At 42.8% G+C, this 16,879-nt stretch overlaps 4 protein-coding genes across 7 annotated transcripts; 2 read left to right on the top strand and 2 right to left on the bottom strand.

Moving 5' to 3' along the window:
- Positions 1 to 516: 516 nt before the first annotated feature.
- Positions 517 to 4,374, bottom strand: CG33253 (uncharacterized protein). 3 transcript variants are annotated; one of them, NM_206789.2, is made up of 4 exons: positions 4,070 to 4,374; positions 1,589 to 2,105; positions 1,352 to 1,517; positions 517 to 1,261 (listed from the first exon to the last, which is right to left on the bottom strand). In NM_206789.2, exons 1-4 carry the CDS (start codon positions 4,248 to 4,250, stop codon positions 1,022 to 1,024), a joined length of 1,104 nt encoding a protein of 367 aa, NP_996512.1. In that variant the 5' UTR covers positions 4,251 to 4,374; the 3' UTR covers positions 517 to 1,021. The 3 variants fall into 2 exon arrangements, with proteins under 3 accessions (NP_996512.1, NP_001259699.1, NP_001285428.1); NM_001298499.1 differs by lacking the exon at positions 4,070 to 4,374 and adding an exon at positions 2,348 to 3,329.
- A 1,396-nt stretch (positions 4,375 to 5,770) lies between these two features.
- CG7453 (uncharacterized protein) lies at positions 5,771 to 7,622 on the bottom strand. Its single transcript, NM_133127.3, has one exon. It carries the CDS (start codon positions 7,514 to 7,516, stop codon positions 6,602 to 6,604), a length of 915 nt encoding a protein of 304 aa, NP_573355.1. The 5' UTR covers positions 7,517 to 7,622; the 3' UTR covers positions 5,771 to 6,601.
- A 342-nt stretch (positions 7,623 to 7,964) lies between these two features.
- Positions 7,965 to 11,686, top strand: CG7556 (uncharacterized protein). 2 transcript variants are annotated; one of them, NM_001298498.1, is made up of 3 exons: positions 7,965 to 8,795; positions 9,548 to 9,755; positions 9,833 to 11,686. In NM_001298498.1, exons 1-3 carry the CDS (start codon positions 8,116 to 8,118, stop codon positions 10,511 to 10,513), a joined length of 1,569 nt encoding a protein of 522 aa, NP_001285427.1. In that variant the 5' UTR covers positions 7,965 to 8,115; the 3' UTR covers positions 10,514 to 11,686. The 2 variants fall into 2 exon arrangements, with proteins under 2 accessions (NP_001285427.1, NP_573354.1); NM_133126.2 differs by having other exon boundaries at positions 9,833 to 10,798.
- A 1,208-nt stretch (positions 11,687 to 12,894) lies between these two features.
- On the top strand, positions 12,895 to 16,718 carry CG33939 (uncharacterized protein). Its single transcript, NM_001316643.1, has 2 exons — positions 12,895 to 13,236; positions 16,508 to 16,718. The coding sequence occupies exons 1-2, from the start codon at positions 13,192 to 13,194 to the stop codon at positions 16,541 to 16,543; spliced, it is 81 nt and encodes a 26-aa protein (NP_001303572.1). The 5' UTR covers positions 12,895 to 13,191; the 3' UTR covers positions 16,544 to 16,718.
- Positions 16,719 to 16,879: the final 161 nt, after the last annotated feature.

Raw genomic sequence — 16,879 nt, 5'->3', positions numbered from 1 at the left:
TATAAGAGAATGTAATGGAATGGAATGTAAATGCATCGGCTCGTAAATTTTCGTTCAGTGTAGTGTATCTACGACCGGGGAAACACCAAGAGCCGCTCTGTAAGTCGAGAGCCATGGGTCACCACGGATGATTCACTGCACTGCGCCGAAAGAATTGCCAACTGGAGGCGTACACTTTCAGATTATTCCGACCGACGATCAATGAAAGCCGAGTAAGCTCTATCTGGCCCAAGTGCGTTTAGCACTTTAATCAATCGGTTATCTCAGCTGGAGCATTGAGACGCAGTTCTGCTTTGGGGTCACGGGTCATTGGCTGGAGCCACCCGATGGTGACTCAATTCTGATCTGGCGGTCACATTAGCACTGAAGAGCTTATCTGCCACACTCGCTGAAGTGGCATGCAAATCTGAGTTATTTAGATAAGCGAAGAGCAAATATGTACATACATATATATATATCATATATAAATGTAAATTTTGTTGTTTCGAAAAAGGGGGAAGAACTGAAAAAAAAAATGTGTTTTCTGAATCATTTGGTTTATTTAAATGGTTAGCTTTTACCCTGGTTTGTAGTTAGCTATTGTTATTAATTCTTAAGATACAAACAAATAATATTGGTTATTTTAAATATAACGTCTCTACTTAAAACGACTGTGAATGAAGAAGGAAAAGCCTTGGAAAAGCCTCAGTTACTATTGCATACTAAATTCGACATATTAGAATAAATTCTAAAAAAAAAAAATTTATTTTTAAGTCCGAACCATGTTTGAATCTCTCCAGAATCTAGGGAATTCCATGGCACTTTCATTCGAATTCATTGGTGACTCATTTTCCGGATTTTCCGGACAGTTCCGCTTTCTGTCGCTGCTGCCGCCGTTCCACTAGAGCAAGAAACCCACGATGTCGTCATCGTCATCCGCCGCTCCCGCTGCAGCCGCTCCGCTTCGCTGTTGCTTCTGCTGACGCTGCAGCTCGCAGCGATGCAGTGCCTCCAGATATGGTTGCAGCACCGACATCGAGCGTCACTGGTGGTGTTGGTGCGGGTGTCGATGGAGTGGCGTGCCAGGAGCCGCAGGATGTTGTTGTTGTTGGTGCTGATGCTGCTGCTGTTGCTGTTGCAGCTGCTGCTGGTGTTGCAGTTGCAGCTGCTGCGAGTGTGCTTGGGTATTCAGGAAGGGCGTGAGCAGCTCCATGGGCAGCGGGAAGATGATGGTCGAATTCTTCTCGGTTGAAATGCTGCTCAGTGTTTGCAAGTATCGCAACTAAGTAGAGAAGAAGATGGAACGAATGAAACCATTTGGGCCAGTTCCAAATGTCCGATGGTTGGATTCAGATGGAAGAAGATGACTCACCTGCAGGGCGGATGGACTGGCCGAGATGATCTCGGAAGCCTCGCGCAGAGCCCTCGACGACTTCATCTCGCCCTCGGCGGCAATGACCTTGGCCCGCGCCTCCCTCGCTGCCTCCGCCTCGGCGGCCATCGCCCGCTGGAGGGCAGTTGGCAAGGATACGTCCTTGCTGCAAGCGGATCATGGATAGAGTGGATCATGTCATGATCACATCACGACTTTCGGCAGTTGGCTACTCACATCTCCACGCGCTCCACCTTAACGCCCCAGGGATCGGTGGCCTCGTCCAGGGACATCTGCATGGTGTGCGAGATGGTCTCGCGTTCGGTCAGCAGCTCGGACAGATTCCTGGTGCCGAGCACATTGCGCAGCGTGGTGGCCGCCAGGAGACTCGTCGAATGGCTGTAATTGTACACCTGGATGACCGCCTTGAGGGGATCGCTGATGCGGTAGTAGACAACCGCATCTACCGTCACAGTAACCGAGTCCTTGGAGAGCACCTCCTGCGGCGGCACGTCAAAGGAGACGGTGCGCAGATCCACCGGATAGTAGTCGTCCACGCAGGGCAGCACAAAGAAGACCCCGGGACCACGGGCTCCGCCGCTGCGCAGTCGCCCCATCCGGAAGATCACCGCTCGCTCGTACTCGGAGACCACCTTGAAGCAGATGAACACCGAGATGGGAAAGGTTAGCACCATGATCAGCACGGACACCACCGTGGCCAGGATCTCCACGCAGCCCATGTCATCGTTTTCAGCTGCAAGATTTGAAGATCATCGTATGCAGTATGTAAAGTGGTATGATTGGTTATGATGATGATTAGCTGGTATGATTGTTTTTAAACTTTTGCTTAGGACAATCAATTCTCACAACATTTTGTAATATTTTGGACTTAATTTAATATTTATTATTAAAGCTTAAACAATAGATATGCAATTAATATCATTGGTTATGAAAATGGACACCATTTTTGCATTTAACTTTAGCTTAAAAACATACGAGTATATTATAACTTTCTGAATACACTCCATCAAATGAAAACTGATCCCAATACTAAGTACGAGTATGGATGTATCTTTACAACTGCTGGCCAAACAGATAAAAGATACATGTTTCAGTTGGATTTGGCAAATCGTTGAGATTTTCCGTAGATTTTCCGTAGGGAAAGCGAGCAGTGACTGACCCAATAATGTGTTTTCCAATTACCTATTTTATGATCCTTTCGAAATGGCCGCTGTTTGTTTGTTTACAATGAAAAGTGGCTTCGGTGATTTCGGTGATCGACCTGATTGTTTCAATTGCGCCAGCATATTCCACGATTGGTACTGTATTTTTTTTTGTTTTTGTTTTTGGGGCAATTAACTTGTACAAATTGCTTTTGATCTAGTACAAATGCCCAGGAGTTCCATAAATACCCAGCAACGGGGCTGCCTTTGCTTTTTATGCTCGACTAACTATGTACAACATGGCTGGGCATTTTTTTGTTTATGGCTATGGACCAGACATTGAATATGATCACTGATTTCCACATCTCCACAACTGGCCATGTTTGCGCCCGTGCCTGGCTGTTGCCCATTCCGGCGCTCTGTTTATCTCTCGAGTTTCGATCCGTACCATATACATATATCCGATCTGATCCGATCCGGTCCGCACCGATCATCTCTATTTATTTTCATATGTCGGCGCACAGTTTATATTGCATACTTCATAGGTGGTCGCGACGATCGATCGATGCATGGATACGATTCACTTGATTCACTCTGGTGATTCACTGACTCACCTCGCGCCTTGATTATGGTTTCGTATCGCATTAATCGCACATTTGGCCGATTTATGAATTATGCATTATGAATTATTCTGGAGCACTAGAGTTCTGTGGGGTGAGGTCATGTGTGTGGGTGCGGTGGGAAAATGTGAAAAACTATTTGTATCTGGCAGTCAATGTGCGTGTAGTTTTATGAGCTAAACAAATCGCCGAGCGAATTATTTGGTTATATGCATCTGGAAATCCGGTCCAGATATCAAGGAAGTCTTGCCACACACACACGACTGGGCCATCTGCGATCATTATTTCATTCACTTTTTAATCAGGCTACAAGTACTTTATTGTTTAGCTAAACAAGACAAAAAGACGCAAATGTTTTGGCAATAGAATGTTAATTGAATGAATGAATTAAAAGTAATCAATAGTAAGATTCTCACAATTGTTTCATTCAGCCTTTCCAGCAGATGTATATAGTTCATATATATCATTAAAACTTGTCGGACGATTAATATATATGTATATACCTTGTAGTAAAATTACTAGAATGTCTAAAGTTGAATTAGATGTTTATAATACTGCTATTGAAACAATTAAACTTAGTCCGTTTATTTAGAGTAACTCGTTACGTAAATATTATTTCTTTTGCATATCTTGATTAAGGTCATAAAAACTTTCGAATAAAAGTGCTCAAGTATTGTATATTTTCCGAATACCTCGCTGTTTGTTTTTCGGTTTCGATGAACATTAATTATACCATTGTTTATTTGGGTATATCACTTTTAGTTCGTTTTTAACAAGGCGCAACACAATTGAACATACCACTGATCATATTTTTAGACCTGATATGAATGAATGATTTTTTAAAAAGTTAATCCGCGATCAATGTTAAATGGAATATCCCATATCATATCATATCATATCATTAGATTCTTAACCCTTTTTTTCGCCATGCTTACAGGTCTTGAGTCCCTGGTAGGGCAGGGAGGGGGGCGGCGGGATGTGAACGGCGTGCTGCGAGGACTGGTGCTGCGGAGTGAGTGGGAAGGTCTCCGTGGAGGAGGAGGCCTGTATGCCACCCGATCCTGGCGATCCGACATGCAGGCGGGCGCGGTGCTGATGCGGCGAGGCAGGATGCATTGCAGCAGGACACGTTCTCGGATCGTATTGGATGGGAGGGATGCGATTTCCACTCCACGGGTATCAGACGTTAACTGGTCGAACTGGAGAACTGCACGCGTCCAGCGCACGTTTTGAAATGAGCACGCCAAGAACGAACACAAAGCCAAACGCAGAGGCGAAGACAGGAAGTATAAAACTATTCCACATACCAATCGGTGTCCCGACTGCTAGATACCATGTAAAAGTGCACTCTAATTTTGCATTTTCATATTTCATGCAAAGTGGAAATTCGAATTGGAATCAATCTCTTTGAAGTTTCCTTTCATATATTCTGAATATATACCAAAATCGTATAACAAAAATAATCTATAATCTTAATTTTTCTTTTAACAAGAACATTCAATTCACAATGGCATACTCAAAACGAAGCACCAATTATTATTTAAAATAAAAGTTTAATTATTAACTAATTATTATGTTGCATTGATCAATAAATTATTTGAATATTTAATATGAATAATTCCCTAACGTTTTTATATTTTTAATTAATTGCTGCTAAAACTTCTCAAATCTTTGATATATTACCAAATTGGTTAACGAATGTTTCATAAATGCATTATACCCTCTGGGTCCTACACTTTATTGGGTATCATAAACTGTATCCTAGACAGAGGTGAAAACGCTGGCAGCGGCAATCGTTCGGCTCATTTCACACATTTTCGTGGCCGAACGATTTTCCCGCTTTTCCGAATTTCCCGGCACACACTAACACGCACGCGGAATGGATCGTTTTGTTGGCAGTTTAGTTCTTTTTGTTTAAATTATTGAAACGATCCACGAACAACTTCGCAGATGGAGATCATTTATAAACCACTTCATCGAGAGCATTCGGCAGTTCCTCGCTTGTCTTCCATTATTTCATAGCTTGGTTGGAGGTTGCCCATTTGTAGGTGGGTGGGTTGGTGGCTGCATGGAGGCAGTTCCTCGTTCCCCATTTGTCTAAATCAAGACGCGAGGAACAGGCGCTGGTGATCTATTATCACCAAAGGTCACAGCTCCGGACGCACATCAATTGGTAGCCTCGAATCTCCAGGGAAATCTGGCCACTGGAGTCGATTGCGTGTTCCCAACCATAAAGCATAAATGAAGACATTAATGGGTTAACCAGAAGATTTAGTGCATGATATTTGAATTTGAACGGGGCTGGCAAGCATAAATCATGATTTACACTACCAAAATGAGTTTGGAAAAAAATTATTAAGGAATTAATTGAATTTGGGTTCTATTCGACTAACTACAATCCTGTATTATTTGTTATTTAAAATATCACATATATATATCTGTTTTTATCTAATTTCCTTTTAATTGATTGCTAACATTTCAATGAATTATTCAAAACCAAGTAATTAGCGTGACATTCAAGACTGCGGTTGTTTGCATTTTACAGAATAAGCAATTAGTTTTGTTTTAAAACGAGGAAAAACGATATCATAGAGGCACAAGTAGTGCCCGAGGCTCTTAATAAATAAACTTCATTTCCAAATATATCTTTTTTTTTTTAGCCTTGTTGCTTTATTGTAGTTGTTAAATTAATAACAATAAGAAATATGTATATATATATATATATATATTCATATTTATGTATATACACATGGTATGCAATAAATTTGCTTGTTTCAGGCCGATTGCTTGTGTTTTTGGTTTCTGCTGGTTTTTTTTTTTGAGTGAGTGCTGCTGCTTGGTTGCGTAAAGTAAATGCGAAGAAATCACCTCGAAGACCCGGCGATGGAGAATATCATGTGTAAAGGTGTATATAGAGCTGGTTCGTAAGGCACATTACGGCTAGATTGTGGATGCATCAAGTGATTGCTAATTGCGCTGATGTTGATGTTGATGGTTGATGGTTGAGAGTCCGCAGCCTTCGATGTACAGCAGCAGCCTAAGTAGATATATGTATATATAGGGTACATATAAGTGCCGGTATCAATTTTTGATTGCTAACAAATGCTTGACAATAATCCAAATGCTTAAACTTAAGAGTCCACTCGAATTTAGTGTTGAAAATCAGTTGGCTTTAAATTCAATTTGGCCGCTCGGAAGGGTATCCTAGCCACGCTGCAAAGCGAATCCCTTTCTCCTCCTCCTCTAATTGACTGAGCAATATCATAGTTTCGTTTCGTTTTCCCACCGCCTCCTCTGCTCTCCGCTACTCTCACTCTGCTTTCGATCCGGCGATCTTGCATTGAATGCAAGCACGTCCAGTCGTGTATAACTTAAACAACTAATAATCATCCGAGTGCGCCGGAGGAGGCGTTGGAGCACCCGGTGAAGTGGCCGCCCTTGCCGCCAGCCTGTCGTCCGCGTCTTCGTCAGTCGTTGTACATGCCGTCCACCAGGAAGTCCATGCGACGGTAGTGCCTGGTGCTCCACATGTCGCGGAAGCGGCGGTACATGATGGTCACCACGCCGATGGCCAGCGGAACGGTCAGCAGCACGGTAACAATGGGTACCACATACCCGTTCTCTCCGTGATCGGCAAGATTACTTCCAGTAAGCCCCTGCACCAATGGCTCTGGTGGTGTGGCCAATGGCTGGGTGGGAGCGCCCTTTGTACCTGGCTTATCCTGACTCTTTTCCAGCTCCGCCATATCCTCCCCCTCCTGGTGTATATCAGTGCTCAATACCACTGGGGGCTTCTTCGGCTTTGGCGTGGTTGCGATGATGGTTGAATTGACAGTTTTGGTGGTGGCTGTGGCGGTGTGGGTGCTGTTGGTCGGGGATATTGCCGCGCCGTTGGTGGACGAGTTGCTCGGCTTGGTGACATCCTTCATGGACTGGCCCTCGGTGACTATGGCTGATCCTGCAGCTGGCTTTGCCGTGGTGGTGGTGGTCGTGGTGGAAGAAGTTGTAGTGGAGGTCGTATTGGTCGCCTCCTTGGCCGCCTTTTGCTCCACAGCCGGCTTGGAAGTGACCAAAGGAATGGTGGGCACTCCTGTATCGGTGTTTGTGAGATTTTTGGCTTTACCTGCATTTTCTGCTGTGGCCGTTTTGTTTAAGTTCTTGTCCTGTTGCAACACAGCTGCATCCTTACCCGGCACCAGCTGGCTGGCAGCTCCCGGAGATCCAGATTCCAATTTCGATCCTGGAATAACTTTGGCCTGCAGCACGTTCGTCGCATTGGCCACCACTGGGGCGTCCTTGGTGGCGGAGTTAGCTGTCTGCTTCTGCTGGCCTGAGACCAGGACCAAGATGCTCAGCAGCCACAGCATATAGAGCAGCTTCATTGTCGTCTGATTTCTTATTCTTATAAGAGTGAAACGTCGCGTCGCTTCTATTCATTTAGTTGCACAAGTGATGCACCATCGAGAGCTTATCGATAACAGTCGACAGTGTTGGGCGTTTTGGTTTGAAACAGGTGAAAAACGTGTATCAAGTTAAAACAAAATTCGGTATAGAAAGAGAATTTGTTTTATTGTTTTCAGGAAGAACTTGACAAATGTTATGAGCAAATTTTAATGAGCAAACAAACGAAATCTGTTTGACCTACTGTGTGTCGTTAGTTGGAAAAAAAAATTTGTAAAATTTGATTACATATATATGGTTACAGAATTAGTGCAGTAAATTATTTTTGAACAAAAAAACAGAAATTCGTAAAAATAAATAATAGAAACGTTGCAAATATCTTTTTGTCTACACAAACTTTACCGAGTGGTGGCAACGCTGTCGCACCAGCGACCAGTCTGCTGACGTTGCCACTTTCCAGCTGAGCCTATCCGTGTTTGCTTGCGTGTGTGTGTATTTGTGGTGCGTGCGTGGGTCTGGCGCATTAAATTTGGATTTTACTCCGATTTGGACCTGACCTGGATTCGGAACTCGGACCACGATGATGATGCGACCGGAGCTGACGCTGGCCGGCCTCCTGCTGCTCTGCGCCACTGGCGCCAGCGCCTGGCACTCGGAGGAACTGGAGATCTTTGACTTGGTCGAGGAGGTAAACCGCAACTTCTACGAGTTCATGGGCATCAACCAAACGGCAACGGGCGCCGAGGTGAAGCGCGCCTTCCGCACCCTGTCCATTGTCCTGCATCCGGACAAGAATCCGGCCGAGGATGCCAACATCCAGTTCCGCAACCTCGTTTCCATCTACGAGGTTCTCAAAGATCCGTCGCGCCGAGAGAAGTACGACCGGGTACTGAAGGAGGGCATGCCCAACTGGAAGTCTGCCCTCTACTATTACCGACGTATGCGCAAGATCGGGCTCTATGAGGGCGCCTTTATCCTCTTCCTGATAACCACCGTGGGCCAGTATCTATTCGCCTGGGCGGCCTACCTCGAGAAGAAGTACACCGCCGAACAGGTCTTTGGCACCAAGCTGAAGAAGCTGCAGAAGAAGAACAAGAACATCGACATGGACGTGATCCTTAGCGAGATACCGATGCCCTCGCTACTCAACACCCTGCCCATCCAGATCCCCTTGGCCCTGTGGAACCTGCCGCGCACCATCAAGAACGGATTCAGCAAGGCCAACGAGCTAAAGGAACTCGCCCTGGAGAAGCGCAGGCAGTAAGTGGCAGGGTTCTATTGCTTACCTTACGTTTTTACGTTATTATAGCGCCTTGTTCCATTGTAGTCATTTTGGAGTTGTAGGATTTTGCTATTTCATTAAGTTTCTATATCGAGAGGTCCTGGCAGCGGAAGGATTATTATTTTGCGACCTTGTGCTCGGAGTTTTGGCAGACCTCTCTTACTTTAGTCTTCAATATCTTAGTATATAGAGCAACAAAAGAATATAATTCTAGTTTTGTATTGCATCAGGTTTTGATAACTTACATTGCCACTCTTATCGTTAATTCGCTGTGGTTTCTGTATGTTCATTGCATGCAGAGTGATATCATTTAATATTAAAAGTTGGTTAGTTTCTCATTTCTCAGTTGAAATTTTGGTCATAGCCTTTAGTTAGCATTTTATATTCACAAGCTAGAACAATTCTTCTAAATATAGGCAATTCAATTAAGAAACAAAGAAAGAAAACGATATGTCACCATGCAAACACATTTTATGCTTTCCAAAAAAGGTGCTCATGAGTGCACCTTAAGATGACTTGCACCATTAGATAGGTTCCAAAGAAGGAATATTGTCAGTCTTTGTGTCGCACGATAATCAAATGAAACTGAGCATTCTTGATATGACCACAGATAAGGTACTAAAATTCGATTAGCGTAGAATAGCTAACAAGCTAACAAAAATCGTGTGGGAACGGTATCCAAAAGTAAGAAGTAAGAAACTAATTGATTCATCCCAATTTGCATCCACAGGGAACTGGAGGCCGTCCGTCGTCAGGAGGAACTGGAACGGGAGGCCGAGGAGCAGGCGCGCCTTCGCAAGGAGCACAAGGAGAATCTGCGGAAGCGCAAGCAGAACAGCAAGGCTCCAGAGAAGACCGAGGAAGAATTGCGCGGCTATTCGCAGATTCAGACTCGCGAATTGACAGATGACGATGCAGTTCGTCCAGCTTCCCAGAAGGTATAAAGCCGACAGTATAGTGTTTCCTGTTCCCTAGTAAATTCGAAACCCTACTAATTTCATGCTTTTACTTTTAGAGCACGGTGAGCGGCGGCTTCTGGACTGACGAGGATCTTACCGAGCTGATTCGCTTGGTAAAAAAGTATCCTGGCGGAGCTGGCAGCCGCTGGAACACTATCGCCGAGTCGATGAACCGCAGCGTTCAGGAGGTGACCTTTATGGCGGCCAAGATGAAGGAGAATGGCTACCGCATTCCCGGCCAAACTGACAGCGTGGCCGAGGCTCTCGTCCAGGAGTCCCAGCAGGCGCAGCGTAAGGAAAAAGTGAAGAAGGCAGCCGCAAATGCAGGAGCTTCAGCCGAGAAGAGCATGCTAATTCCGGAGACCAACTGGACGCAAGAGCAGCAGCGCGCCCTGGAGGCGGCGATAGTCAAGTACCGGAAGACGGCCGGCGGAGACCGTTGGCAGAAGATCGCCAACAGTGTGCCGGAGAAGACCAAGGAGGAGTGCCTGGTGCGCTACAAGTATCTCTGCGAGCTGGTCAAGACGCAGAAGCGGGCCGAGGAGGAGGCCAACGAGCCGGACGAGGATGCGGCCGCCATCGAGGAAGAGCTCCCCGAGGAGGAGCCCCTTGCGCCGCCAGAACCGGAAGTGGCGCCAGCCGCCAAGAAGCTCAGCAAGCGGGAGCAGCGTCGCCGTAAGCGGGACTTATCCAGCGGCGAGGACTCGGACGATGCATATCAGTACGAGATCAGTTAGTCGGAAACCCGGCTCCCGCTCTGTCCTCCTGCTGCGGCATCTCCTCGCGTGGCTCACAACTAGATGTAATTGAATTTTTTTATACTTTGCATTAAAGACTCTCTGGCATAGCATTTTGGACCTTGCCAATCCTAATCCGCGGCCCGATCCTCTGCCCCTTCCCTGACCTTCTGTTTCCATCACCGTGTGTAGCGCTTATCTTATGTTTTGTACATAATTCTATATTGTAAACATCTAAATGTCGATTAATTCCTTTGCTAAGTAAACGAAATGTAAGAGGAAGTGAATAGGATAAGAGTTTTTGATGGGTTTCTGTCAGGGATAAAGCCATCGATGATAGATACGGTGTACTTCCAGGTTAGTAACTAATAAAATAAACATCAAAAGTAACAGAACTTGACAAAGTTAGTAGGTGCAACAGCATAGCCACTACATATACATAAATCATAGAAGCATTAAATACATTCATACAATATTAAATCAATTTATTATGTACACAAACGCGAATGGTTAATTATTATTATTGCCTTTCTAAACCGCCATTCGCAAAACGTATCTTTTATGTCAATTGCAGCTTTAAAGCCATCAAAGTCAAGCGCTAACCAATTATAATTCCCAGTTGGCTTGAACCTGTCAGCCGATCAAAGAGAAGTTTCCCTTTCAGATTTATTATTAATCAAAACTAAGTTAAGCACTTTCGGCGGTTCTTGACGATTTTTGGAAGCCCGCGACTAATCAAAGATACCAATTCATTATTAATGTGGCTGGCAGGCGGATTATTATGGGGTTGTGTGTGTGCGGATAACCTTGGAACGATTGGCTTTTAATTACGCTCGCCTTACATTTGATGATTATTGGACTATGACTGTGACTCTGAACGGCGTCAACTCCTCGCTTTTGGTTGCCCAGTCCGGTTGGATTGCTTATGGCCAACTCGATGCGTTGCCTCCTCCCAATTTGGTCACCCATCGAGTTTGCATTGAACTTAAAACGCTTGTGCACTAGAATCACCAGACTGCGTCAACAAGACCCACAACCAAGATCCAAGACTCCAAACTCTAGACTCCGCGAACTCAAGTGTAGGCGCAGCAGAGCTCGTCAGACTGTCCACCACGAAAGCTGGTTGAATTCGCTTGGATGACAACTGGAAAACGAATTGCGAATTGAACTTCCAGCTGAATGCTCTTTGCTTTGTAGACGAAGGAACTTTCTTAAAAGTTTGATTAAAATCTATTAGTTATATAATAACATGCACTTTTCACACAATACAAGTTTGCTTTATGACATTTATTGAAAATAATTACCTTACAACATAAAAGTTGCGATTTGGATAAATGTATGCATTGTACATAAAATAGAAAAATATAATTAAAAGACAATAATAATGTTGTAATTATATTTTCATCATGTATGTTTATATGTACACATATCTACTATAAATATACTCGTATTAAAATTTGAAAAAATGTAGCTTGCATTTTTGTTCGTTCGTTGACTTAAATTCAAATAAGAGATATAATAAATATTCAAATATATATATCTTATATCTTATTTCTGAACAATTAAACTTACAAAATATATTTTTTTAATTTTCCACTTTTAATTAAGGGTCGTTTTGATCACTTTCAGTTAAGTCATACTTGGAGTTACTTTTTAATTAACCCTTTGGAACTGATGCTAATGGAAATTCGTTGGATTCCAGTTTTTTATTGGCTCTCTATTGCGATTACTTTGATAGGCCATATGTATAAATAATTAGTTTTTATGGCATAGCCAGACCGACTGGTCCCCGTTGCAATTCAAACTAACTAACAACTAAATACGCTCGCCAAAGTGCAGCGAGAAAAAACAATAAAAGTGAAAAACCATTTCGAGCGGTTTGTCAGCGTTTCAAGGGCGATTTTAGTCGCAGCTTAGCTCGGTTGCATGTGCATGTGCGTACGTTCGTATCTACTTATCTCTACCTATTATGTCCAATGCCAATGGCTGACTGCAGCTGCCATTTGAGCACTTCATTTCCATTGAATTTCCATTTCGCATTTTGCATCAAGCATTTTCCATTTGGCGGCTATCGCCATTTCCCAGCTGACTCAGCATGGCCTTCAACTTTAAGTTCAAGCGGCAAGTTCAACTGACGTCACGTACCCACAGGTGGGTCCAATTCTGATCATGATCACTCGGACTCGAATTCAGATTCTTCTGCGAACGAGGGAAAACCCGAAGACCAGACCCCGAGCAGAATAGAGACTGTAGACCAGAGAACCAGAGAACCCAGAGCCCAGAACCCAGAACGATAATAACCAGTTTTTTGGCCATAAGCCGCGCGTTTTGCTCGCGTTTCTCGGTTTGCCGACTTTAAAAACCTGGCGACTATATCGATATGGTGAGTCCAACTCACTCAGTCGAAAACGGAGTGTCAGACGAGGCGGTTCACTGATTGCCACTTAGTAAATCAACTTACTTGTTAGATCAAGCGCGAACCTAGAAACAACTTTACTGTTTTTTTTTTGTTTTTGTTTTAATCCCCAAATAAAACACTTGTTTTTTGTTGTTGTTGTTTGATTTCGCGAGTTTTTCACCCAGAAGAGAAATGACAATCTATGGACTGTTGGTGCAGATCATAATCGTTTGTAACTAGCCGCCTTTCTGAAGAGTCCCACTTCCGAGGAGGAGCAGCCATGGCACCGCCCCAAGATCAGCCGGAGGATGATATTATCACCAAGGTGAGCGCTCGACAAGATTGTGAATCAAAGGTAGCAATTAGCAGTAAGCAATTGGTTGCTTGATTGGTTTTGTTGCTATGTAAACCAAACATTCTAGGGTATATGAGCACTAATAGTAATGAGTGGAGTGAATATACATAAAATATATTACATTTCTGTAGAGAAGTTTTATCAAAAAGTATTTAATACAGCCACATTCAAGCTATTCGCGTAGCTTATCAAGTTAGCATTTTTGTCATTTTATTTTTGTATGTACTTTAGTGTTAATGAGCTCTTCTTTTACTGGTAGATAAGTTTCTAAATTTTAAAAAAAGTATACAAAATTTTAAAAAGAGGTACTCCATGGTCTATTCGATTCCCACACATCTGGTGTTTATAGTAATAATTTAGCGGAAATTTGCTAATCACCACATGCAGAGCATCCGAATAGATGAAGTTAGCATTGATCTGTGGGATTGCTAATTCGCTGAGAGGTTAGTTATTTCCAAAAGAAAAAAAAACCGAGCTTGTGGGGCACGGTCAAGGCGAAGCTTTGGAGCCGAAGACAATAAAATTCGATTTGAATGGAGAATGGTTGGCTAGGAAATCCATTTTGGTGGCGCGGAAGTAGAATCCGATGCCAAACCAGTTGGCAAAGGGCTTATTTTTTTTATTGGGGCTTCCAGTGTTTCCCATTAATTTGTGGTTACAACATCGCCACTCGTTTGCTAATTGGTCAGCAATGCTCCGTATGTACATAATTATAAATCCAAATACGAGGGAATTTTGTATCGTCTGGTGTGAGTGAACTGCGAATGCATTTTGTGAATAAGAGGTTAGTCAAGGTGAGTTCACCGCTCTATTCCCCAAAACCAAACCGAAAACCTTGAGAGGAACATTTGAACTGCGTTTTTTGGCTTTTGAAAAGGTGCCCCAACCTTAAACAAATAGTCCAAGATCAAACGAAAACGTATGGGATGAGGACAGAACACCGAAATTGATTAATAAAAAGAAGTGTGCTGGCAATTAGCAGCATCTGTCATCTAAATTAGTTTTTTTGTTTTTATTCAGACACTTAGCTCCATTAGCGATCAGCAAATGAAGGCTGCACTGTTGATGAATGAATGAAGCCCCAAAAAAAAGTCATAACAATAATAAACAACTAAAAGAGCTAACAAATTGAAAGGGGCTCTACTTCTTGAGGTTAATTGGGATACGCTGATCTCTGATTATGTTGGCGATCTAATAAAAAGTATACAGTCTATCCGAACTCTTTCACTTTCCTTCCGCCAATTGTGGACAAAAAACACCTGGCAAATGTTGCAATCCACCCGACACTGAGAAAATAAAAGTTCACTTGCGACTAAGGGATTAATTAAATTGAATACGGAAATAATAGTATGTGCTATAGAAACACTTGTAGCATTTGTTTGCCATACTTTTGGTGCTAGTAACTGACTTTCTTCCTATGACGACTTTTGTCGCAGTGCATCTACCTAAACGACTTGACCAGGCCCACGAAATTAATGCTGGCCATATGCAGAAGGGGACATTGAGATATGGGCCTGCGGAGAACGCCTCCTTCCATGCTCGTAAATAATAAACAATTGTTTTTGCGACCAAGAGATACAGATACACGAACTGCGCTTGTGGCGACTGCTGCCCAGTTAAGTGTATCTATAGCCATAATGCTACCTAGCCAACTGGCTGGCTCAGGTATATGATGACAGTCGATTTTTCTAGCCAGCTCTTTTGGCACTCGAGTGCCAGCACGAGTATCTCGACGTAAGTATCTTTGCCTTTGCGCTCCAGTATCTTAATTGTTACTGCGCTCAGCGTTGCGGAACGCCGATGTCCAAGGGAGTGGGTATTGGAGCTACGAAAACGACAAGTCAGACAAGCCTCAGAATCAGAAATAGAATCAAAAACAGTAGCCAGACACGAACTTGGCGTCAGATTCTATCTCAAGTTCTAACTATCATAGAAACTATCTAATATGTAGTTATCAAGCATATGAGCATACAGATATACCTATGATTTCATCACAAGTCTGGTTAGCCCAAGAGTATGAGATTGCTATAAAAAGAACATCAAATTAATTGGTGATTTTTCTATGTGGTCAAGTACTATCTACGTAATTCTTTCTTGTAAAAAAAAATGTGAAATCCAGTTAATACGCCGTTGGCGTATCTGCCAGAACTTCCGCATATTTCATTTGCAATTTCAAATTCGGAGAACAAAAAACATGCCCACTCATCGTGCACAAATAAATTAATAATAATAAAGTATTGAAGTTACAAATGGCAGCCGAACGAGAAGCTCTTAACGCTCAATTTGGCGCTTTGGAGCTCGATCGGTGGATCGTGACGAGTCCCCTTCCCAATCCTCCGCCCCCCCCCCCCCCCCTCAACAAACAAGTGGTTTTTGTTCGTTTCGAATGCCATTGGAGGTCAAGTTCAGGGAACACCAGTTTATGGTTATTTTTTCCATCTTCTACTGTGCCGGAGCTTAACGATTCGGATTGCAGGCGCAGGTGTCAAAGTATCTGATTGCTCAAGTATTTAGATACTTTGACAAATGGCGCTTGACGCGAGCTGTTTGAATTGTGTGATTTTCAATGTGCCAGGAAGTGATGATTTTCTATATCAAATTCAATTTGCCTTTTTCGAATTTGAGATAATTGGGTTCTTGTTCGATGTTAAATTTAGGAAAATACAATATTCTTCAGCTGAATTAAATGCTCTTCAAGTTTAATTTTTCTTCCTGCTCATTGATTTAAGTTTAATGCCTGTTAAACTCAGATCAAGTTAATATAACAATTTGATTGATTCATATTTGGAGAAGGCACAAAAGTAGAAACGTTTTAAGAAAGCTTAAGATTGGATTTTGTTTGTAATTATATTAATGCTACTCGGTGTCTTGGCAGCTGAATATGTAAATTATATTTAAATATGACAATTAACTTTGGCAATTGCTTCACTAGCTTTTTATCACTTTTGGCGTTTTGTTTTTTTTTTTTTTTTTGCTTAGGATTTCCAAAAACGAATATACTTATAAGCTCAGTCCCATCTTTTTTCTCTCTCTATATATATTATTTCGATTGTCTCTGCTTATTATTTCATGCACGATTTATATTAGATGGGTTCATTGTGTTTTTGCTCTTTTTGTCGCTTGTAACTCCAAAAAGAAAAAGTTGATACATATTTCTTGAACCTTGAAGGTCATCGTCAGCGGACTTTACAAGTTTATTTGATTTATGGTAATTAGCTGCGTGCACCTTGCCTAATTGCAGATACCCTCGATAATTGGATTCCTGAACTTGGACTGACTGGCGACAACGACGATGATTTTGGCTCCCCTTTTACCCCAAATTCGATGAGCTGACCGGCTGACCTAGAGAGCCAAGGCTGAAGTGCTGAATCATGAGAATTATAGCTAGAAATCTGTCATAATCTTACGGCTAACAACAAACGCTTAAATAAACTTAAAGCAATGTGAGCAAAGATATTGATTGGGTTCTTGTGTTTAAGTAAAAAAAATGCCCGAAAGTAGGCAATGGAGTTTGGCAGCCTTTTGGGCTGTAAAATAATTTGGGTAATCGGATTTCGGTAATCATCAATCGATTGTACAACACTGGTCGGCAGTGACAGGACCCAACTGACAT

The sequence above is a fragment of the Drosophila melanogaster genome, chromosome X, assembly GCF_000001215.4.
Source record: "Drosophila melanogaster chromosome X".
NCBI classification, from domain to species: Eukaryota; Metazoa; Arthropoda; class Insecta; order Diptera; family Drosophilidae; genus Drosophila; species Drosophila melanogaster.
The sequence above is the reverse complement of the archived record's forward strand: the minus strand, read 5'-3'. Positions and strand labels throughout refer to the sequence as shown.